This window comes from Echiichthys vipera (genome assembly GCF_963691815.1).
Source record: "Echiichthys vipera genome assembly, chromosome: 8".
In the NCBI taxonomy this organism is placed as follows: Eukaryota; Metazoa; Chordata; class Actinopteri; order Perciformes; family Trachinidae; genus Echiichthys; species Echiichthys vipera.
Genome location: NC_139833.1, coordinates 30,799,678 through 30,825,407, shown reverse-complemented (window position 1 = coordinate 30,825,407; position 25,730 = coordinate 30,799,678). Strand labels below are relative to the sequence as shown.

General features: G+C 41.2%; 1 protein-coding gene across 3 annotated transcripts in view; it reads right to left on the bottom strand.

Moving 5' to 3' along the window:
• The window catches only part of vps13b (vacuolar protein sorting 13 homolog B), a 387,717-nt gene that overhangs the window by 126,067 nt on the left and 235,920 nt on the right, over positions 1-25,730 (bottom strand). For all 3 annotated transcript variants that reach the window (XM_083918688.1, XM_083918687.1, XM_083918689.1), the window contains exons 32-34: positions 12,533-12,736; positions 7,034-7,160; positions 3,963-4,106 (exon numbers count right to left, since the gene is read on the bottom strand). In XM_083918688.1, coding sequence (XP_083774814.1) covers positions 3,963-4,106; positions 7,034-7,160; positions 12,533-12,736 — 475 coding nt within the window. The remainder of the gene's footprint in view (positions 1-3,962; positions 4,107-7,033; positions 7,161-12,532; positions 12,737-25,730) is intronic.

The window sequence follows — 25,730 nt, the reverse complement described above, 5'->3', positions numbered from 1 at the left end:
GAAGAAGGACCGGTGGTTAACAGAGAAGAGAGACTCGAACGAGAAGCTGCCGGGAAGAGGAAGGATTTGCACGCTTTCATACAAATCATTAACTTCTTAAATTACGTCATAGAAAAGCTGACACACAGAATGCAAACAAACACACACACACACACACACACACACACACACACACACACACACACACACACAGGTCAGCTTTTTAGCTATACAGCGGTAAGAAAGTACTGGCTCCCAAATAAAAGGCTGCAGGCAGTTACCATGCAGAGAATGTGGGGACCATGTGTGTGCATGTGCACATGTGTGTGTGAGGGTATAAACTTGCGTGTTGCTGGGTGACAGTGCCGATGACAGAGCGGTGAGATAAGTCCCAGAAGCCGCTCTATCATCTATTCATAGCTCCCTGACTGTGGGACCTCCTGCTGCTGAAAGCTGCCTGATTTGAACTCAGAGTCACTTTATCATCATTAACATCAAGCAAAAAATACAGAGATGAAGTCAAACTGTGACGGACCGTGGCTAATGCTGCGATAAACATCCTAATAATGCGTTGACTTAAAGAGCAACAAATCTGCTCATAGATCGCTTAGAAATCATGTTGCATTTTCTTTGCATCTCAATCATGATTTAAGTGGAAACCGGCGGGATGGAAACTGTGGACGACTGGCTACAATGCACAGAATGTACAGATTATGAGAAAATAACAATCTTGGACAGGGACTGTGCGCATGAAAAGGGTCATAATAAAAGTGCGTGTGTGGACAGATTCTCTCAAAGCACAGCTCAGTGACTAGAAATGAGTGAGGCTCACACATATTGCCCACGCGCCTGGCTCGCCTCACGACTGCCAGGGAACCCAAAAGCCCCTACAAAACAAATTCATTAACCCAGACAATAAAACACAGCTGTGAGGGGCGATGGGAACTGTTTGAAATCAGTGCCCGGGATTGTGGAGAATCTGTTTGAGGCAAACAGCGTGTTCTCAAAATGTCTAGGAAAGAAAAAAAGAAGAAAAAAGAAGAAAGGATTTGGAAATAAGAGAGTGAGCAAGGAGCAGTGTTTAATTTAAACTCTTGCTGGGGACAGTGCTGACTGGGAGAGCGGAGATGCTTTATTGAAGCACAACAACAAAAAACAATTCCCCTGCACCAGATGCTTGAGATCCAGAACCTGGTTTTAATTGAATCCTTTGAACAGGTTGTATAAAGGAAGTACAAACAAAACTGTCAAATACTATAAATGTCTTTACGGAAGTTGGGTTTGAATAAAAAAAGAACGAAAAAAAGACTGATTTTGTGTAAACTGGCGATGGAAATACATCTGAACTTTATGATTATTATTTGTAAGCTGTTAGCAGGGGGTGGACAGGCATCTGTTTTATTCTATCCAATCTGTTCTAACTACATCAAAAGCCTTTACCTGTTCCAAACTCATACTCCAAACAATGTCAGTGCACATACTACTGATATTATTTGATGATAGTGTGTCTCGTGTTAGCAGGGGGTAGACAGGCTGCTGGCAGAGCAGACTGTGAGAGAAGCAGTCGTCAAGAGCTGGGGTCTGAGCATGCAATGTCATGATGCTGTAGTTAAACACACCACTAGAGGGCTCTGCAGCTTGTAGAATGAGCTTCTGCAGACCAGAACATATCAAACCGGACCATGTCTTACTCACACTGACCTCCTTTCTGCAGGTTCTGGGGCAAACAGCCGGACAGATGCGGTCGCCAAAAAGACTTACGACACTGAGATAGATGGAGGTACAAACAGTTTTACAGAGTGTCCAAAAAGTCAAAGCCAGACCACATTAATTCAGAAACCTTCATGCTCTGCAGCTGGACGGGGGTGAAGACACACACTGACTGACCTCAGTGTTAATGATACTGTTACACTCCAGAATGGCACTACTATAAAACGGAATGAGAAAAGAACATGGTATAATGCACCTGAAATTAATATGGTATAATAAAAGTAAAAAGTGAAACGCAGAACAACTGTGACCAAAAAGCCAATATTAAATGAAAGCAGAGGAACTTTCCCAAGCATAAATAATTCATTTCTCAATAGTGAATGGATGACCATTATATTACATCACTCTGGACCTATGGGTCATTTCAATTTCACTTAATCCAGCTGAAGGCAGCAATAACACAGCGGTTAGATGTGAGTTTCTGAACAAAAAGTTCTCATCTCTGGATAAAGTGGGAGACATGGCTGGGGAAAAGAACAAAACACTTAGCAGCTACTGTCACAGTGCCTTTGAGCAATACGATTAATCCCCAGCTCCTCCAGGTGGAGTTTCTCAGCACTAATACACAAAACATTGAAATAATAAATGAAGGTTTTATGTGTTTGGAGCTGTGTGTATGTGAAGGTAGTTGTTGCTGGAAAAGATGCTCACTTTACATGGCCTTGAGAAATAAAGGTAAAATGGAGCAAACAGTTGCCAATGGACCTCCCAGAATACCTGCTTGCTGAACTTTCACGTCCTGCCTTGAACCTGGATGAACCCTCTGCAGCCGTAAGCTGCCCCTCAATAGAATCAAGCCATGAATCATTACAAGACAGGGGTGAGGGCTCCGAGATCAGCCAAATCAAAACCAGATGCACAGCAGGCCCCTCCTCAGGACTAACTGTATAAATAACGATCAATTAATGAATAAAAGAAGTCAGCAAATCTCACACTATCTATTCTCTAATTTGTTTTGATACACATCTGACAGACGGATTGACTTGATTGTAAGATTTCCATTTTAACATTTGATTTGAAGATTCTGTGAATGTAAGTCAAAATGACAATTTGACCGGTTTCTGACAGTAATGTAGCATTTAAAAGGCTTTTTCAAAAATGCTGTTTGATTGAACGATGCCGTTGTACTTGTGTGTGTGTGTGTGAATCACTTCCAGCAAACTTCCTGGAGAACAATGAGGGAAAAACAGCATCACCAAATTGTATTAAACCAACTTCAAACTAAAAACACAAAACACCTTTCACCAGCGAGTCTGTTTGTAACTAGGAGGCTTTTGGCTTCACCTGTTCGACTGACTTTAGAAGTTCAGATAACAGACACTCGACTGTCCTACTTCTATTACTGACATGTGAACTAACCACAGACATGATTAATTAAGGCCCTGCTTATTAATGAAGGTGTTCCGGGCCACTTCAACCCCTGCTAGTATTGACTGTATGAGTTACTACTGGACTGTCGAGCACATCTGCCGGGTAACAGAAACAACTAGTGATCGCTGTTCCGATATCTTTTTAATGATTTGTGTTTAATTCTTCCTAGAAATCCAACCACGTTACTTCACAGAAGCCTTTCAGGGGTGTGAGTCATCTGACGCAGTCACTGCGCATCAGCACACACATCCTCCCGTAAAGAATCCTAACAGGAGATAACAGTAAATTCACTCTGTCAACTCACTTCATTTCATCCCACTCCCCCTCCTCTTCTCTCCCCTGTCCCCTTCCCTCCTCTATGACTCCCATCCTCACCACAGCTGGTAAATATTTTTATATTGTGTTCCATTAGAAAGTTTTATGAAGCGGTCAGACGGGGCAAATGGCGCCTGGGAGCTCCCTGTCCTGTAAACAAAAGAAAGGGCCCTGAAAGCTGCAGCTGAGTACAGCACAGTAAACTAAGGTCACATTAGAGAGCCGCCTTGCTCTGAGTGAGTAAATATTTAAATGTGTTAGAATCACCCAACATAGTAAGGGGCACTGTATCAGGAAAACAATCAACAATGTGTTTTTCAGCTCAACTGGCATAGCCCCATGCAGTGATTTGTTAATGGATGCATGTCAAATTTTGTACTTTATGAAGATTGACAAGATGTCTATTATCAACAAGAGAGAGGTGATCTGAGGGCCGAGATATAATATGTGAGCATGGGGATAAAGCTCCTGTAGAGCCAGGCTTCATGCGGTACAATTCACATATACATGTTGATTACAGTACATACCTCAGCACTTTTCTCAGGAGCATCCATATCCACCATGTTTTCTCTGAGAAGCTGCTGAAGGAGCTGCACTTGGACTACGCTGAGGTAGAAATCCAGACTGCTGGTCACATTTACCTCCAGAGAGTGGCCACACACCACCACCTCCTAGAGAGATGAAGGAGATAGTACATGGTAAAAAGAACGAGGTGGGAGGAGAGAGCAGGACAGACATTCAATAACACATCAGGATTGATTGTGACCTCATGTACTGACCCCCTCTCACTCTCTCTTACTTTTATACTCTTGGTATATAATTCTTGTTTTATCTCCCCTCTATCTTGCTCCCTTTGGTTCACTTGTTCCCTCCTTTCCCTCTTTCCTCCGTCCTCTCCAGGGTCCCACCCACAGCCAGCAGTTCAAATCTCAGCCTGGAGGCTAAATCTAACAGGATATCACTGACTAACACTGTGGGTTGAACCACCCACCCACACACCCACACACACACACACACACACACACACACACACACACACACACACACACACACACACACACACACACACACACACACACACACACACACACACACACACACACACACACACACACACACACACACACACACACACACACACTCACACACACACACACACACACACACACACACACACACACACACACACGGGCCAGAACTACAGTAACCAAACACAATGTTTTTGGCAACTACTACTGTATGTAAGCATAATCTATAGTAATGTATAGTATGATAGTTTTATTCAATATATCATTAATATCGCAATTAAGTTGTTTTCCTCATTTATAATGTACATACACAACATATTACGTGTATAGCCATTATGATTATTATTTGTATTATTAGTAACAGCAGCAGTAGTCATTTTAAGTTCACGGTCATAATATCATAAGGTTATAATAATAGTTACAGAATGTGTTTCAGGGGTGAATGAAAATTCAGACTGTAGATTGTAGATACAGAACATACAGTATATTATAGATTATAATGAATAAATCAATAACTCAATAAAGATAGCTGTTACATTAGTGTGGTAAGCATACATAAATCTTTTAAAAGCAGTCAGAAGTCAGTTGAAAATAAATATATATATATATATATATATATATATATATATATATATATATATATATATATATATATATATTTTATTATAGAAATTGTTGTAATTTATCTAAACAATTTAGTTCAAAGTTGTGTTGTTACTGGCTCTGAGTCTCCACATCTCATCTGTGTGTGTTTTTGTGTGTGTGTGTGTGTGTGTGTGTGTGTGTGTGTGTGTGTGTGTGTGTGTGTGTGTGTGTGCGCGCGTGTGTGTGAGTGTGTGCGTCAATGCAAACTATGGATTAGCTGTTACGCATTGTCAAGGGGCACGTTAGCATGGACGGACGAGGCATCAAAGAGGCAGGAAGTCTCAGAGAACTGTGCCAGAAAACATCAGCTGTATAAGCAGAAAGGTTTGAACTCTGCGGGTCAAAAGCCTCCATTACTTGGCGGACTGGTGGAGGGATAACTAATGAGTAAGTTACTGTATGTTAAGAGGCAAAACGTAAATACTTCTGACATCTCACATAATCAATGTCTATTTTCATATGGACAATGGACTGTGAGAGAAATGGTTACAATCATGGCTAGAACAGGTCATGGTCAAAGGCCATTAAATGCCAGTGGAAGTGGTGAAAAAAAATATGCAACCTCTGACTCACTGTGAGTTTCTTAGGGAGTCCTTGTTTAAGCAAATCCCTACATCTTCAGGACCTGTTGTCATTTATGATCAGATATTAAACTGTGATGTCAGAATACCGACAGATACAGATACATTTACAAATTCCCACATGTAGTGTCTCTGTGTCACCACTCAGACACAGTTCACAGTTTTTGGCCACACTAGACATATCTGGTCTGATGCATTCTCTAATCTTTTTCACTGTGCTTTTACTGATCGATTGCCACTCAAGTGCAAGTAGAATTAAATTATACGCTTCTAAGAATCTACATGTGAAATATTTATGTCTAATTATTATCAGAAAGTTACTTTTTGCTGAGAGAAACAGTAAGAATGCGTGGGTGACACACAAGCAGCTCACTTAAAATGGATATAGGAGATTTTACTGCATATTTTGTAGTTCTATCTCATCTCATCTCATCTTCAACTGCTTATCCGGGGTCGGGTCGCAGGGGCAACAGCTTTAGCAGGGGACCCCAAAGTTCCCTTTCCCGGGCCACATTAACCAGCTCTAACTGGGGGATCCTGAGGCGTTCCCAGGCCAGTGTGGAGATATAATCTCTCCACCTAGTCCTGGGTCTTCCCCGAGGCCTCCTCCCAGCTGGACGTGCCTGGAACAAATTCCTAGGGAGGCGCCCAGGGGCCATCCTCACTAGATGCCCGACCCACCTCAACTGGCTCCTTTCGACGCAAAGGAGCAGCGGCTCTACTCCGAGTTCCTCACGGATGGCTGAACTTATCACCCTATCTCTAAGGGAGACTCCAGCCACCCTCCTGAGAAAACCCATTTCGGCCGCTTGTACCCGCGACCACGTTCTTTTGGTCATGACCCAGATTTCATGACCATAGATGAGGGTAGGAACCAAGATTGACCGGTAGATCGAGAGCTTTGCCTTCCGGCTCAGCTCTCTTTTCGTCACAACGGGGCGGTAGAGCGACTGCAACACCGCCTCCGCTGCTCCGATTCTCCGGCCAAACTCTAGATTATGTAATTTTATTGTGAAGGACTGAAGTACGGTCCTAAAGGTGTTGATAGCATTGATGTTAATTTGAACGACCAGCAGCTCCCAGTGTTTACAGTGAGGAGAACAGGGTGTCCAAGTAGGGCCAAGGATAGCACACAGCTAATTCACCGGTGTTAGTGTCCTTTTGGATACTCTTGTAAAGACAAGGCTAAAGTAAATGGTAAAAATAATATTTGGTTGGAAAGGAAATAAGTTTGACTTTAGTGTTACTTCATTAAATTACATTAAAAGCAGTCCGAACGATGACACAACCATAATCAATCCATAATGCTGAATTGATAAAAAGCTGTGTTGAGTGGATACTGACCTCTGCCTGTCCACAGTCAGGAGATACATTCTTGCTGAAGATGATGGCTGGGGCAGCAGTCACCCGAACAGAAAAGTCAGTCAGGATTGGTGTCAGGATGGCCCTCCGCTCTTGGTGCCTCCTGATGCTGAACAGAGACAGATACAGGATCACAAACCTCTTCACATTCCATAACCTACGTGCATGTGCAATACTTTTATTTTTTCTTAGTGTAAATTGAAAATACTTAAAAATTCTTTATATAGTGTTCCTGTTATTCTTATATTTTTATATTTCCCTGTGTTATAATGTTATTGTCCATATTTTTTCTAATTTCTAATTTATTGTTTCTTATTGATGTTTGCTATCCACTCTGCTGCTGTGAATAAGAGATTTCCCCTCTGTGGGACTAATAAAGGAATATCTAATCTTATCTTATCTCATTGTATATGTTTCTGAAAATGAATTTGGAAATTTGGAGATTGTTATTGTATTCAGTTGGCCACATATGCCTTTAAGCCATTTACTCGGGCCAAAACCTTCTATCTAGACAACGATATATATCAGAATGTAGCATGTTTTCTGCTAATTCAATAAATAACTAGTCTATCTGAAAAAAAAATTCTCGTTTTATAAAGTAGTGAGTCGTGGACTGCAAAATTATATAACATTTCAAGTGATACAATAGAGAATGAATGTTTTTTTCCAGCTATATACTAGCTATGTTTACAGGCATGCACACTAATGGTGTGATGTTAAAAAAAATGAGTTTTTGACTTGAGTTAGCATGAATTAGCATGTTATCAATTTAGACATATTTATAAATCACAATATATTATTTCATCACAATACAATTCCATTGAAAGACAATAAATGATCATATTGAATTATCCCCAGAATTATCCCTTTGGTATATATATATATATATATATATATATATATATATATATGATGTACCTTGCAAAAACTTGTTCATTTCAAAAGTATGATTTACTGAATTATATTTTTGATGAAAGTGTATAGTCCTAGTGTTGAATTGATCCTAGCATTACACTACAACACAAACAGCAACCATAAGGGAGTACTTTTTATTTATTTACTTATTACTTGTTATGGTTATCAGTTGAAAAATATCTGTAGCACTGCCCCATCTGCCTAGGAATGACAAGTCTGCAGTCAAGACCACAAAATGTTCAAAACGGAGTGTTTGTTTTGCTCTTAACTGACAGGCAGACACATATTTCAAACTTGCTCTGGCTTTTTAAATTCAAACCAGTAGGAAAAGCTGCACTCACAATGAAATATTCACAGGCCAGACCTGTGAATATTCCCATAAGCAAGCTCTTTTAAATTTCTGGTGTAACACGTTTTAGCTGGAAGCTTGAATTTGGTTACAGAGACAGAGTGAGACGTTATTTGACAAGTCTCAATTGGGAACACCCCTTAATTGTATACACAAGATCAAATAGAGACCTTCTCACATCAACTCTCTCCATTTCACTAATGCTCATTCCCACAATCAAGTCATATTTGTGGGAACATTTGTTAGTAGTAAAACAAATATACAAGGGGGCTTTATAAAGTGGTGTTAATTGCCACATCTGCTGCTATTAAAACAATCAAGTGGTACGGCTTCCAATATTTATAGTTGGCCAGGATTACACAAGGCCCTGTTTCTTGGTGGCCTAGAGTACAGTACTTAACTAGAACCAATATCATATTCACTTCTGCTATACAAATGTGCATTACCAGTGCCCTTAAGGGATTATCTTCTGACATATTTCTTTGTGTAGAGAGTTTGAGGGAGGCCTAATTCAGAAGTGCAATGATCTGTGCGGCCAATTGGTGTTGGCTAATCTCCCCTCAGACAGGGATCGAAACAATGAGTGTCTCATTGCAGGGCACAGGTGCTATCATTCACCAGCAAGGCTCACAGGCGTGAGGCTCGGTTTACCAGTAATATGGGGTCCTCTGAGTGGGCAGGAGAACTGTGTGTGTGTGTGTGTGTGTGTGTGTGTGTGTGTGTGTGTGTGTGTGTGTGTGTGTGTGTGTGTGTCTGTGTGTGTGTGTGTGTGTCTGTGTGTGTGTGTACCTTTGAATGGGTGTGGTAAAAACCATAAAAGATGGAAAGAATGACTTTGTTTTCATACAAAGCTACACAGTGTGAACAGTAAGTGGAGATATCTGTGGCATGAACAAAAAGAGAGAGAGGCCTGCAGTGGGTGGCTGACAGGAGGGGAGAACGGGAAAGTTCACAGCTCCATGACACAGGTCTTTCCTTGAAGGCAACTACACACTGTGATGAGGACAGATCCTGTCAGTGGATCCATAGTAATGGAATTTCCTTTCAAAACCTCAGGAAGCCAACTGAGGCCACTGCAGATCCGCAACTACTGGAATTGAACCTAAAAGAACTGCAGAGTGAACATGCCATGAGTACAAAGCTTGAGAGCGAGAAAGAGGGTGGTGTGTGTGTGTGTGTGTGTGTGTGTGTGTGTGTGTGGGGGGGGGGGGGGTATTGATGTTGGGAATGAGGGAAAGGTGTGAACTTTGGAAGTGGTGTGTGTCAAAACTTGTTACAACCGAGGTGGTGTAGTTCTGCGGGTGATTGCAGCAGACAAGTAAAGCTGTGAACTTGTCTCCCCTTTCCTCAGTGTGTTGGAACATTCTAAATGACATTCAGTTATGACTTGGTTGTGGTGGAGGCTCGGGTATACAGTGCAGCAAAGCCCAATTTCCAACAGAACCTCCTTCCACAGTGAGGAGGAAGGGGAAGGAGGAGGCAACCACAGCCACCTTGAATGATTTGTTTGGAAGCTAAAAGTTAGGGTGAAATTTAAAAACCTCAACAACGGTAACTTTGACCTTCTCAGCGTGATCACAAAGAAACATACTTTCTCAATATTAAGGATGTGAAAATGAGAGGAGCTCAAGCTAAAACCTTCTGCTTAATGCTTAATCACTATGAAAAGAAGTCAGTTTCAAAATAAAGTGACCTTATGACACAGTGATGACAGTACAATCCTGTGTGTGTAAATCCTTTGATTAGAAAAGTAACTGGTAAGCTACATGTTAGGTCATCCTATAATCATGTTCGGAATAGAAATCCAGACATGTAGCTATAGTATGTCTGAAGAAAGTTGAGTCTACTCTAAAGGCATTCAGCATCTTCTGGAGCCCAACAACTCACCTCATTGCCCTGTCAGAGACAAATTGAATGTAAAAAGGGAAAATTGCGAGTATATTGAACCTCAGTAGCCCTTTGCTCATATGAGCTGGTCAAATTCAATAACAAGAGGGTAAGATGCAAAAGTAGGTCCAATCCATTACTTATAAGCGCTGTTTTACAACAGACTCTGCATGGTTGGCAAAGATAGAAGCTAGAAGATTTGGGATACATGGTCAAAACTACTGGGGACAGAGGGGGAGTCAAAAAGAATCTGGGTGGTCTAGTGGTTAGAAATTCCATCTTATATGTAGGGCTGCAACTAACAATTATTTTCATTATCGATCAATAAGTCGACCATTTTGTCCAGTAGTCTATCAAAAGTATCAGTTTTTTCTCCAAGGCGATTTATTTAAATATCGTGTTTACTGGTTAAAACCCAAAAGGTATTTGCTTTAACATGATATAAAACAGAGGAAAGCTGGAAATCTTTTTATTTGACATTTGCCATTCTTTTATAGTAATGCTTGCCCCATGTCTTATACAAGTTTATAAAGATTTAAAAGGGTAGTTGCTACCTCAACTTTCACTTGACATGTGCCTAACTCTGCCTAAAAAAAGATGTTTTGGTTCAACTTGGACAAAGTAACATATTTTTAGGGCAGTTTTGTTATAATTGGATAGTGTACAGTGAGGAGGTGACAGGAAATGAGGGAGGAGAGAGAGGACAATGACGTGCAACAAAATGGTTGTTACAGTAAAAGATCTTGAGGTAGGTTAAATGCGGAAAACACACCGAGCAGCTGCAAAGTGCCGCTCACTGCAATAATTACATTCCTCTATAGCTGGGAGGTGTGTTCATGTGTTTCAAGCAGGAAGAAATTCTTTGTAATCATAGGTCAACATGTCACAAGAGTCACTTCGCTGCAGACTGCGACTCACTGAGCTTGGAGCGGACGCCGCAGTTTTTAATAGGCATTGCATAGCAGCTCGCTGTCACTTTCACTTCACCGCTGTATGTGTGTGTGTGTGTGTGTGTGTGTGTGTGTGTGTGTGTGTGTGTGTGTGTGTGTGTGTGTACACAGTACAGTAAAGAAGACACAGTAAAGAAAATATCAGTATTCAGGATGAGTATGTATGATTGTTTGTGTGCGTTAGAGTGTTCTTGAGTTTGTGTATGTTAGCCAGCATCCCTCTAAGCTCTGAGGACCTGAGGGCACTCTCTCTCTGTCACGCCTGTGTTGGTTCTGCACTGCATTCTTCCACAAGGCTTATTTTTAGTTGACAGGGAACAAATCTGGTGTCCTGATTCTGTGATTTTTGGGCCTGTTCCCTCTTAAATCTGATTGGAAAAAAAGGACGTGGAGCCAAACAGGCTGTTACACTTGTGCTTGTTTTAGCTCCCGAGTCTATAAAAAAAGGACAGGGTTTGTAATTATGACTGTGCATGGAGAGGTTCCATGATAGGGCGCTAACTCAATAACTTCATGCTGCTCCCACATCAAGACTGATGAGATGCATTTTGAGACATTAATGGCAGATCACATACAGCACCTGACTAGAGGATGTAACAATTGAAATGTAGCAGCTATGTGAATTATATTTGCTGTGGTCAGATGGACTCTGTTCTCTCAATTGGAAGATCTGGACTTCACCACGACGTGGCTTTGGTGAAAACATGGTTACCATCGTTATGAGAAGGTGATCGACATAGATTTGACATGTAATATGTAGAGAGCAAGAAAACATCACACAAACTGCCCTTCACTGGACACCAGATGGCAAACGTAAAAAAGGGCTGACCCAAGAAAACCTGGCACAGGATGGTGGGGAAAGAGCTGAGCACCCTCCACCCCAACCAGAGGATCCATGAAGACACTAGCCCACAAAAGACGGGAGTAGAAATCCTTTGTTGCTGCCCTACATGTCAGTAGGCATAAAGGGCATTAAGTAAGTAAGTATGTAAGTAAGTAAGTGCAGTAAATAAGTCATTGTAAAGGATTCATCCAAATAGTCTAACAATCTCAATGGGGTTCTCCTTCTGGCCACCTGATGAATGATATTTCAATTATGACAAACACTTTACTCCTAGTTTGATATGTCAAATACTGATGTACAGATGTATGTCCCTGTTTGGATTATTAAGTGTATTGTTAGCATACAGTTGGTTTGTGTAGTGTCAATATCTGTTTAATTCTTCCACTCTGTTATTTGAATGTTTACTATACAACAGTGGATCAAATTTCACCTACAATTATTTATTGTATTAACCTTGGTACCAACTTGAATGAATCAATCATCCAGCATCATCTTCTTCTCAGTCTTATTATGCAAATAGTAAAATGTCTCCTGACCTGCTGGCCATGTTCCACTCCAGGGCCGGGTTCTGGGAGCTCCTCTCACTCTCCACGGACACACCTCCCTTGGTTCCCTCCTTCTCTGGCTTGAGGTGCTCCCACTGAGCCGTTCCAATGTTGATGGACTGAAGGTCAACTTGATACTGCCGGTCCTCCACCTCTGAACCCGGGTCACGCAGGATGCCAAGGTGCAATGCACGCCTGGAGGGAAGAGGAAAGGAAAACGTTACTTTACAAATCATACGGTGTGCTTATAATTCTAGGAAGCCCAGTCTGGGCTAAGACTTAGATCTTTGAGAAAGGGCATTAGGCCGTCAACATATTGCAAAGGGTGATGCATGAGTCACACTCAACTAGCAGGTGTCTAGGTCTAACTAACCAAAATGTATAAAACATGAATAGGTTTTATTTATTGTTCCGGGGTAACATTGGGTCAGGCTGTACTTTATACAGTCAATTACGTACATGAGGAGTAGAGCAGGTAGTCTGTTATACTGAACCAGTAAAGAGGTCCTGCCAGCAGGCTCTAACCACTGCTGACTTCTTTCTTCCCTCTGCCTCTGGTTTAGTAGCTTACAGGATGATTTATCACTATACCAAAGCCCCTTCTACAGCCAGGCCTCAGATAAATAACCCTGCAGGCCTCAGGTGAAATCATTTGCCTTTTATAAAGTTCAGATTCATGCCAGCTTATCATTGGCAGTAAACATTGCTTAAACCCCTGGCTGGATGTCCCAGTAGTCTGGAGACTCTTACTGCCTCGCTCTTTCTATTTCTGTCTCTAGAAACACACGACTTGTAGTGTTTACACAAACTGTGATATGGTAGAAGAGATGTAGAGATATGTTAGGAGTGGGCAGCGCTGTCTCTGTAGTTGAGCTGCTACATGTACAGTCAAGTGAGCAAACACCGCCCCATCAGGGCCAAGAAAAAATGATGTCATCTACTTTGCCTTTGAAAGACAAGATCCTGACGAATTCACGAGGCAAAAAGAATAATCAAAATTCAACATCTGCATATGACATCAGGGCTTTCGGTTCATTATGATATGTTTATTTGTGCTGGTGAATTCAAATGAGAGCTTAAACGGTATAAATAAGGGCTTAAAATGGCTACAGATGTAGCGGCAGCATGAGTAATTTTATTTGTTTCGGCAACGTCAATGGCAATTTTCATATAGCGTTTCCCTACCTCAGCCACACTGGAAAGGTTTCTACCAGAGCGTGATGTTATGACAATAAGCACCAAGTACAAAAACAATGGCAATGGGAGATCAGAGGTGTATAACTGGATTTCGCCGGATTTGTTGACATACAAACAAGTGAAACAGATCCTTAATCAACATTTGGAACCACATTTATCAACAGAGTACAATATAAATCAAACCAAGAGCCCTCTAAGATTTGGGTGGGATGTGTCAGTCTAGATTCATTAGGGCTTTTGTAACAGTACCTCCATCACCCTCCCCAACCCCAAACTGTATTTTTCACATTAAACAAACCACAGTTACCTCATATGCTTTCCAAATTATCTCTTAACTTCAGCTTATTTAGGAGACTCTCTTACTCATAATCAACATTACATGGGAGTCTGCAGCCAAGTCTCTGCGTTGCTGAGCTGCAGGGTCATCTCCAATGACATAAATAAATATGATAAACATTTGTCTTGGTCATGCAGCCAGAGGAAACCAGTGTGATTTAATATCAAAAGACGTATTTCAGCCAATCGCAGGAAACGAGAGAGCTTCATTTCTGACAAATGAGGAGGGGAGGAATTTTGGAAGTTCCCCTAGGGGTGCAATAATAATTGAAGCCAGATTTTCTTGTAGTACATGTGGGGGGAAAACACTGGTGGTTTGACATATTTGATTGGTCATGTGAAGACCACACTGCTTGGCCAAGAGGAATCAGAGAATGCCTTGGGAGAGCACGGCACTCACTCTGCCCACCATATACATGGACGAACTAAAAACATACAGAGCGGGGCAGGTGGAACACACCCTTCTGCTGGGTCTCACATGCCATTATCAGACATCTGCCTGCCACTACCATGTGGAAAATATGGAGCAAAGTGAAAATAACAAGTCATAAATGACATGCTTTCGCAGATGAGGAAGGCATGGAGAGGGGGAAAGAGAGAGAGAGATAGAGAGAGAGAGAAAAAAATTTCTCAAACACAAGTACTTAGTTTCGCCCTTGTTCCTGAGCCAACCTTATTTTAATTGCAGGAAAGACCACAGAAACATTATTTTTTACGACAAAATTCTGCTATTTATAAAAATGGATCAAAAGCTCTGCAGTAAGAACGCTCTGTTTCATGGCATTCATGGCTATTATTTTAAAAAACATTTCTCCCTCTTCTGACACAATTTAAACCCAATTTGAGTCTGAAAAGCCACTCGGCCGATTTCGCATCAGAGCTGAAATATGAGGGCTCCCATCCAACATTATTATGGCTCAAAGTCAAAACCTCCATCCAATTCAAACCCTCCAGTGGGAAACAGCAGACAAAATAGTGAAGGCATGGCAGTGTTATGTATCTAGAATGCAGGACTTGGAAAGAGCGATTCACTGGTACTTCATCACTGAGAAAAAATAATGATGTTCCAAATTCCTTTGAACAGAAGATATGCAGACACATTCACAAATGTGTAATTAATTTCATGTTCTGTTCCTCTGTTTAGCATTCTTTGGGTCTATGAATGTGCTGGGCAGAGCAGCAATCATGATTTGTGTTATTAAGTAGACGTGTGGGAGGACTGAGTGCTTAACATGTAGCAGATTTGGCAACATGTGCTGAAGTGGTAACAGGATTCCAGGAGAAACCTTCTGGGTGCATAACAAACCAGTGGACACACACATTAGCTAATTCAAATGTAGAGACTGATGAACAGCAAGTGGGCTCATGCAGACACACACTGCTGCTTCATGCCATGGAGGCATTAGGTATAACCAGTGAAGGATTTACATTGCTGCTGCACACAACTCTGAAATAGGATCCAAACTTAAAATATAAAACTTACACGATAGGAGAGAATGAATTGAAAGAAAAATAAAGTGAAATACATAAATACAGAATTATATTAGACAGAGCCAATGGGTAAATATGTAAAAGGGCCTGTTGAAAAAGAGCGAAAGTGGAATCTTGGGAGAGCCTGATTACCAAGCTAAGGTTTTGAAGGCTAACTGTGGTTCAAGGTTGTAAAACAAACCACAGTGGGATCTGGTTGAGGCTCAGGGCCCGATGATAGGAGTGTGGGAGCAGTTGGCTGTGTTAAAGACTCTTGCCGAGGGAATCCTGTGGGCCAGGGTGTACCATGGCCCTTGGCTTTAAATGGCCTCCCACCTTCCTCTCTTGAGCTTCATCCACCCCCCATCCCCATCCCCTGTCCCAGGCCAATGGGGCAAGAAGCAGCAGGGAAATACCAAGCGCCGCTGGCTTCTGGATCTCGTCACTCTGAAACCCGCAACCTGAACCCACAACCCCAGACCTGTTTTTCACTCCACTTCCCCAACAATCACATGCAATACATGTCTGCTTACACGTTCACCAGAGGAAGGAGTGTATGCAAATGTGTGTGTGTGTGCTAGTGCCCGTAAGTGTGTGTTGAAGAGGGATGGGGCCCTCTGCTTCTGCTCTCCTGGTAGAACATACACGCCTAGTAGAAATTTCATTGAGATCTCAGCCTTAATTCAGCCAAGTGGAGTTAAATTAGCTCTGTGCGCACACATGCTGTTTTTCATAGGTATTCGACGTTCTTTGTTTTGAGCAGGCCTCAGCTACAGTACAGTTTATTTAAACTGAAAGAGCACATGCTATGTGAAACAATAGTGCATGTCTTGCTGTGTTTTTTAGTTTTGTGGTGGGATCTGTGCAAATGCAAAAGTAACATTCAAGAGTTTTTGTGAGACCAGCATAAATAAAGAATCACTCATCCATAAATTCTATAAGAGAAAGTGTTCAAATTAGGTTTTGATATTCTTTCTCACCATCAGCACCCAGCAGCTCCTCCATAGTATTCCTGATGTATACAGGCCAAAACTGCACAGTGGCTTCTCAATACGCTTGCCATGACTCCCAGTGGCTTTAAGTCCCACTGGGCCTGTGTGTGTGCCAGGGGGAATTCATAAGCATTATGATTCATGAAACTTGCAATTACTTAGTAAGTTAAGCACCCCTGCGTACGGTGGTCTACTCTGAATTGCCAGAAATTCGGCAACTTCTGAGCTGTGGATTTATGACCCCAGTCAAGTCCAATTGCTGTTAATTTGCATCCACCAATTATAGTAATTAAGGCTCTGAATTAGAACGCTGAGCAGCCCTCGGAGCGAGAGGGGAAAATGAAGTCCTGGAACATGTCGAGTCAGCAGAACATAAGACCCAGTCACTCAGGGATTTTTTTTTCATACCGCTGCTACTAAAATGATTTTTGATGACTAGAGCTTTTTCAATATGACTCAAACAGACAAACAAAAACAACAGAATATCCAGGACAAAAAGGCTGCGACAATGCTGCAAATTTGTCACACTTCGCAATAACAAGGTACTTACTTGTGGGTGTTTTAAGCAAGTACAATTTCCATTTATAGTTGATTTTTTTTAATCCCTGGCACAATATTCAATTAACATAAATTGCTGCTTTCCCACATTGTGTCAAGGCTTTGATGTACTGACACATTCTCATGACAAAAAAAGAACAATCTATTCCTTTTTAACAGTATTACTCATCTCTACTGCTGCTCCCAACAGAAGCCTGTTATTCATTAGGCTGATTGCACTTTAAAGACACTCATACTCAACCAATTATATCATATTTACACAAGATCTTAGGAGGAAACTATTACTTCTATATACAATACAAGCAGGGCTTAGCTCGAGCCCATACCACCCTCAAGACAATGTTACAGGACCGTAAGGAGTTGAGAGAAAGTGCTACAGAAGAAGGCCCTCTGTTTACAATGACATGGTGCATTCCAAGAGTCAGTGTTTGCACTTTGATTTCAACATATTTTAATTACAGGAGTCATTTCTCTCCCATGCAGTTTATATGTCAAAGAAGTAACATTGTTATAAACATCAGTATCAGTCGGTATCAGAATTGCTGCTCTGAAGACACTGGCTAACATGTGCTCGCCATGATGGCCTGGTAAAGATGTCAGTCTGGCCCATCGTACACTCATTCAAAATAGGCCTCTTCATCAGAGCTCCATGTTGCAAAGAAAAAATGAGTGAAGATTTGGCTTTGGCCGATGTGCATGTTGTGGAATTTACACGTCAGTTGCTATATAAGTGCTAATCTTTCTTCATATTCCATGATTCATAATACAGTAAAAACAGAGTTTGCAACAATCACAAAGTGGACACTTGCTAATTTATTAACACATTATAACAGGAAAGCGTTTTTAAATCTGTATAATATCACATATCCTTGGCTGAATCAGAATGTTGATGGAACTCCAAACCTACATTTCAGTCTAAAGCTCTCTGCAGTTTGTCCCTGCTAATAGCACTGCCTTTTATTCAAACACACACGTCGTCCTCACCTCGACTGCTTCTGTTCTGCTTCTCTCACACGCACGCACGCACACACGCACACGCAAACACACACACACACACACACACACACACACACACACACACACACACACACACACACACACACACACACACACACACACACACACACACACACACACACACACACACACACACACACACACACACACACACACACACACACACACACACACACACACGTCTGTTTTGCCTTAACTGTGCTCTTCTCCTGCTTCTGCTTGCATGTAGCTCTAAGCATGGAACATTCTTTGGTAGGGACAGTAATTCATCAGCTCTTGAAGGGCACTGACTTTTCACTCGATTCCTTCATACAGTAGGCACATCTGCACTGTATCTACTGAAATATGTTCCTAGGATCATCATCAACTTAAGGTGTTGCTTCTGCTGAAAAATGGATGCATGCGTGACCATGTGCATGTATCAGCCTGTCTTAGATGGCGGTAACTACAGTATTTGCTTAAGTTGCTGTTGAGAATTACTACGGGCCACTTGTGTCACCACAGGACAAAGCTACCATTTTCAGCATAATAATTGTGTGGGCCCGTGCGCGTGAACTCACTTCTTGTTAGCATCTACAGATTTGATACATTCTGAAAACAGACATAACCCTGCCTTTATAAAACATGTCAGGCAGACTTTTATCAGTGGCTCCCTGGTGTAGAGGTGTGAAGGGAATGCCTCACTGACTTCCTCAGACCTCAAATTGAAAACAGATTTGTGTCCCCACCAAGCAATTTCTCAATGATGTAATCCCACTGCCGTTTTAATTTGAGAAGCCTTATCTTTAATTAATCACTTAACACATGCGTGGAATAGATTATTCATAACTGGCTGCAGTAGGGAACATGGCAGGGGTAGCCAAGGATCTGACCTGCCCTGATATGCAGTCAAGTCATCAAGCTAAAGAAGAACAGGCACATACCTCAATGCTACTTTTACACTAATTAAAGGAAAATAATCCTTTTGCTGGAGGAAGATTCCAGATCCAAAGTCTGTCCCTGCTCTCTGGCAATACACTCAGCGTGTTCACTGGTCTGATTGACAAAGCCTGAAGTGAATCAAACTTCTTTTGAAACACAAAGGAGTCAGAATCACCCAGGACCAAAACCATTTATTCCAGCTGACACGGTTTCAAGTAGATTGACGATAATTGATGATACAGTGAGAGCAATACTTGTACAGCTGCACCTCACATGTTGTATGAGACATGCTGTCCAAATTGTCAGAAAACACATGGAGCAGTTGTGCATATTCCTCATATCATTCCCAAATTTTATCACTTCTAACTTTCGGGCAGAAATTGCAGTCTTTAGGACCGTAACTACACACTACCAGGAGAAACAGAGATAAGCACACATGAATACAAAATAATCTATGGCAAAAATGGGAACGCATTAAAACGTAATGCTCACACGCACAGGCAATATACATTCACTATATGAGACTTAAACCAAGATGGTTACAGTCTTCAGAGCATTCCTTGTGATTTATTTCTGCACATAAATGGTTCACTTCGTGCTCCGGCAAGGAGGGTGTTTTATGGAGCTGTAAAATTAGGCCCACTTTATGGATCCAACAGCATGAACCACTACTGTTTTTTCCACTTGATATTGATTAAACGGTTCAGTATTGCTAAGCTGGTTCACATTAGTGCACACACAGGCGCGTTGTGTGTATTTTTGAAGATGCTCATTTTTATCTGTGAAAATTAGAGTATTTGGCAGGACACTTCGAAGTTGATTACATGTTGTTTACAGCAATATTGAATTCTGACAAATGTTTAAAGCAGCAAGATTACATATCAAGGCCTTATCCTTCTTCGGATAAAGAATGAACATTTTCCTAAACAAAGTCAGAGAAATGATGGCCATATTTGATTAGGTTAACGTATGCTACAGGTTTAGCAGACAGGCTGAACAAACATGTAATTGGATAGCTAAAACAGTAGGTCCTTCTCACTGACGTTTGCCTTGACCTTAAGCAACATTTTGTTCTAATCCAAATTTCCTTCCAGCAAACAAAGGCAGAATGAAACAAAATACAACGACTTGTTGCTGGAAGCTCCCACATATCAGAATTAAAAACTTATGTCTAAATAACAAGCTTTAAGGAGACACAGTCCAGACTTTGAGGAATATAAGAGCAGCTTAGAAGACCCTGGTGCGGACTACGATTTCTCATGAGATAGTGTCCAAATACTTTTATGGCAGCTAGGGAAAACAGAATAAAATAATTACAATAATGTGGGGCACATATGCTTCCTACATCAGCTAATTCTTCCTCTTCTGTAAATGACTGCAGAGCCAGTGTTTATAATTCTGAAGCGGAACTCGCATTCATCCAAACCACTGCGTGTATTTATACAAAGTGACATTTCTATTTGGGAGCTTTACCCCTTTTCCCCCTCTAACTGAGGAAATCACATGGGAGGAGTGAACTCCCATACTTACCCAATTCAACTGGTGGGGCTGTTCATTGGGGAGGGAGAGGGAGGGAAGAATGGAGAAAAGGTACAAAGCGGGATGGAAAGGAACTGAAGAGAAAGAGACTGGAGCTTCATTTCAAATCAATTAGAATTTATAGCACAAATGCAGTTGAAGTAAATGGGGGAGGTTAATAGACTGAGATGAATGCAACTTAGCTCTGAGTCCGATCATTTCATAGCAGACATTTTGTCTTCAACAGAAAAACCACAGGTGTTCCTAATAACATTAATTCCTTTGTATTTAAGTGTCCCAGTAGCCATGACATTGTGCCATTACACCTGTTCTTTCCTTACTGGGACATGCCAAAATACTTTCCTATCTGGGTAATTTCCCTCCCCGAGGTATACAGTATATATTATGAGTAAAAGACAGAAGTGCCATATATGAAGAGATCTGGTGTAAGTGGAATGCCCTCAACAGGTTGCTGAAATGGCTCCATCTCAGACACCTACAGGAGGTGAGAGTGAGAATAAAGGCTGCATTCAATCAGCTTCATCTGGAGCCTGTCACACTGAACATGTGCAATGCCAGTGTCCTCGGAGAATCAGCCTGTGTCTGGTTGTTTCTGTGTTTGCTGGCACTGTAGCTTGTTCCAATGAAGAGGAAGAACCATCCAGAATGTGAGAACCAAAAAAGGAGAGGAAGCTAAGGGTGTGAGACACCAGATGAATAGAGAGACTGAATTGTAGTGCATAACAACTAAAAAAACTCAATGAGACATAGTGAGAAATTCTAAGAGGCACGTTCTCGTGGAAGATAACCTCCATTAATAGTTCCATAAATCATCTTTGCATAATAACCTCTGCAATACTTTTCTCGTCTTCTCTCTTGCCAGTCAGTGTTTTGGTACAGTGACTCCAGAACAGTGAGGAGGAAGTGGCCCCTGTGGGCCAAGCTCCTGACAAACCACAACTCTAAACAAGCAGTGTTGTGAAAATATGGCATTCAGACAACACAATGCCAGAACTTCTGACCACCATGCCGACATCTACACAGCTGCAGGCTCTGAGAACATTTAATGGGGAAAAAAACAAAGGAAGAAACGGATAGAAAAAAGGGACAAAATAATAAAAGAAGTAGCAGGAGGGGAGTTAAAAATCAAAAACAGGCAAAACAGAGCTTCAGCGGTGTCTGCATTGGGCTGGAGACTGGAGTGGGCCTTGTTTTTATTAGAAGGAACTGAGAGATGAGAAAGACATGATGCTAACCGCCCCCTGTGCCTCTGTGGAATGGAGTTCCTATCCCCTCAAAAGCATATTGAACAGAAGAGTATGTGAAGCAATAGGCTGCAGGGAGAGATTGAGAAATGAAGGATGCTGTAGGAAGGAAGACAGAAAGGAAGGAATGATGGAAACAGAAGGGAAAACGAGAGAACTTCTGTTGAGTAGAAATTCTGTACAGAGAAAAGTCCAGGTGTAAAGAATTAGAGGAGATGGCACATCAAACGGGGCTCTGTTCGGCCTCTTTCCTGTAGCCCTTGTGGCAGGAAATGCTCTACAGCATCCTGTGAGCTGACCAGAGAGTAACTGATGAGAGGGAGCAACAAGGAGACCAAATAAAATGGAAAGTGAAGAACAGAAGAGGGCACATGTAGAAAATGTTCCACAACATCCTGCAGAGAAGAGGGAGATAAGGAGAAAGACGGGGGTATGAGGACAGGGGGAGAAATTGGAGAAGGGTAACAAGAAATCCTGCTGAACAAGGGAGGGACAACAGGGCAGGGGAAAAGTGAGGAGAAGGTAGGAAAACCTTGACAACATCCCGGGAGATGCCTTGGCACTAATAGTCTGGGCGGAGGAGATGGGTTGTAGGATACATGAAAACTGAACCATGCATAGACAGAGTAGTAACACAAAGCAGGCATGACATGAAACTAGGCCTGTTAGGGTCCGGTGGAGAGGAGGATAAATTAATTAAGGACAGAAAGCATACTGGAGACAGTAGAACAGAGTATTTGGAGGATGCTACAAGAGCTATGGTTGGGTCTAAATAAAATTGATTTTCTTACAATCAATCTTCATTTGAATAATCTGATAAAAAAATGTATAAACATTTAGTTGATATATGAAACTACAATTCTTAAGGAATATATTGGAAAGGGGGTTAAATAACCCTCCAAAGTTAGACTAAATTTTAGTGAGGAAAAAACAAAATCAAAACATGAAGCCATTGTGAAGTAACGTATGTGGGATCATGGGACTTGTCGTCTTTACTGCTGATGAGAACTCAGTTTTATAAAAAAGTTCTATTCACAATGTTTATTGACTTAATGTCATTTCATTCTGATGAAATAGCTACAGTGTAGTATGAAGCATGGGGGGATTAGCAAGCTATCTAACAACTCCTCACTCGGGGGGAGGAGGAAATAAAGAGGACAGAAGGAGTGGGAGCCACTCACTGACATTAATAATCTACTCTTACACACCTGGACACTTATCTTCTTTTCTCTGTGCAATAACTTTATCCACCACTTAAGTGCAATACTTTAATCTTACTGCTCATTTCTGTCATACACAGTCAAACATGTTTGATCTTACACATTTCCTCTACATTTAACTTTGCTGATTTCATTTTACGTGATTTTATTTGACCTGGATTCTTACATCTACCTCATATATATTTGACTAAGACTTATTGTTTACTGTTTTTTTTAAATATTTTCTGTATTTATTTAACTTATCTGATTTAACTTTCTGTGAATTTTATTTGACCTGTATTCTTACATCTACCTCATATATATTTGACTAAGACTTTATTGTTTACTGTTTTTTACTGCTCCTTTAACATTAACTATAACTTAGGTAGATAAGTTAGGTAACGTGTTAAACAGCACATAGTGAGTAACAGTGAATGTATCTAACTTAACTGTATCTAGCCAACGTTATACAGTATTATTGTAAGCTCAACATATTTTGTGGAAGAGAGGGTGTTATTAACATTGCATTGGCTAACTTTATAAGTAAGTTATATTGATATATCAAGGTTATATTTTTTTTACCTTGGTCTTATTGGTTGAGCTCATGTGGCTCGTCCAAACTTCGAACTATGAAGCATGCAATAATGTCCTGACTTAAACTATTTCCGGTGTCACTGCTTTCTCCAAGCTGGGGACCCAAGTTGTCTTTTATTTCACCAGGTTAGAGGGTTCCTTAAACAATTTATAGCATTAGTTTTCTGAGAAAATTGCTTTTGTAACTGAAATATCACAAATCAAATCACAGATGAATCAAATCCAATCGAATTAGTAATCAATCGGGTCCTTGTGAATCAGAATTGAATGGATTTGGTAAATCGGTGGCGATACCCAGCCCTCTATAAAAAAATATTTTGCAGGGTAAACATAATGAAATTCTATATATCTACTCCCTAATGTAATTTGTTGGCTTCATGTGGCTTGGATGGGATACTCTGTATTTGCAACTGAGAAGGAAGGTGACAGGTAAAATCATGGACTGATAAACAGGTTAAATAGTTGCAGTTCTGTGTATGTCTCACACAGAAAAAACAGACAGCAAAGTGACGTTCGTGTGTGGTTGAAAACGTGTGTGATGTACACACAAAGTGTGTGATATGGTGTGTGTGTGTGTGTGTGTCTGTGTGTCTCAGAACGTTTGTGTGCTTGAGCCTGACATGTCAGGTTGTGATGTGTGAGCCTCTCTTTCTCCCTGTGCTGTCTGTCCAACATGTGCCTGTCAGCTGGATCCTTCCCTCAGCCTTCAAACCAGCCTTCTGCTCCTTAAAAAAACTCTTGTGTGGCTTTCAAATGCTAATAACATCAGTCCAATACCAGGCTACACATAATGTGAGGCCTTAAAAACTCCTTTCAAAGCCCTTCAAATGCCTTCTCAGTTGTTAGAAGAGGAGATGGAAAAATTTCAAGAGGGAACAATGATGCTTTAAACACTTGCTCCTCGTCATTACTGAGGAATGGAGAGAAGTCTTGCCAACAGTTGGACATTTAATTTCAGCATAAATATATGGCAAAGCATATTTGCTCAAGTTAATAATTTTTGTTACAGTTACATATGCGTAACAAGAGTCGTGCATGCATGGGATGATAAAGTGACTGGGGTGGGGTGCTGATTGGAGGGCTGTTTTGTGTGTTTGTGTGTGTGTGTGGGGTAAGTTTTGGAAAGAAGAAAGGGGACCACCACAGTAGAGTTGTCTACATGGTGGCTTCACATTTCCCTCTGTGGTTCTGCGAAACCAGCAGCTAAAGTAACATGACTGACATTAGCAGGCATGCACGCATGCACACACGCACACAAATACAAAACAATGCCTGTAGGTGCTGCATATCCATAACATCACAATAGTCTTAAGGCTGAAGTTGGTAACTTTCTGTAAAAAACATGTTTTTTTTTCATATTTGCTGAAACTGAAACAGGCGTTATGTGAAAAAGTAACGTAGCTCCACCTCTACGCCAGTGAATGTTCTCATTTGTCCAGGTCATCGTTATCCCCAAATAAATTTACGTCAAAAACAACTGGACTTGGTTGTTTGTCATTGAAGATGAAGCCTCTTGGATGAGAAATGACACACAACAAAGTCCGGTTGCTTTTGACTTAAATTTCTTTGGGGACTCTACTTCTACCTTTTGCCCTCTCTGAGCGCATTTAATGACGGCTACAGTAGTTTCCACTGTTCTATAACATTCTACATTTGATTAATTTATGTCACACAGATACTCAAAATAGCACAAGATTAGTGTATGGTACTCAAATTACATAAGCCCCTTTCACACATGCACTGCAAACTTGAATTTATCTTGACATTACCCGGCGGGGCTGCATGTAATAACGCAAATGTTCAAATCAGTCAGGCCGGAAATTAGGATAAAGAGTTCTTAATCTCCTAGTAAGCCCATGTGTCAACACAGCCTCTCATTCTCCGAATGGGTGTTTTGATGATCCCCAAAGCAATTTCAGTCAAAAGCACCTGGACTTGGTTGTTTGTCACTTCTCATCCAAGAGGCTTCATCAGTTCGTGTACACACCTGACCAGGCTTGGACTGGCCCCACTATCTGGTTTGGAGATCCAGGTATTTAACCTTTCACAAGGCCGATGATGTCACTGGAACCCTTTGTTCTAACTAACTATCTAACTACCAGCCTGGTCAGTTGCGTACATG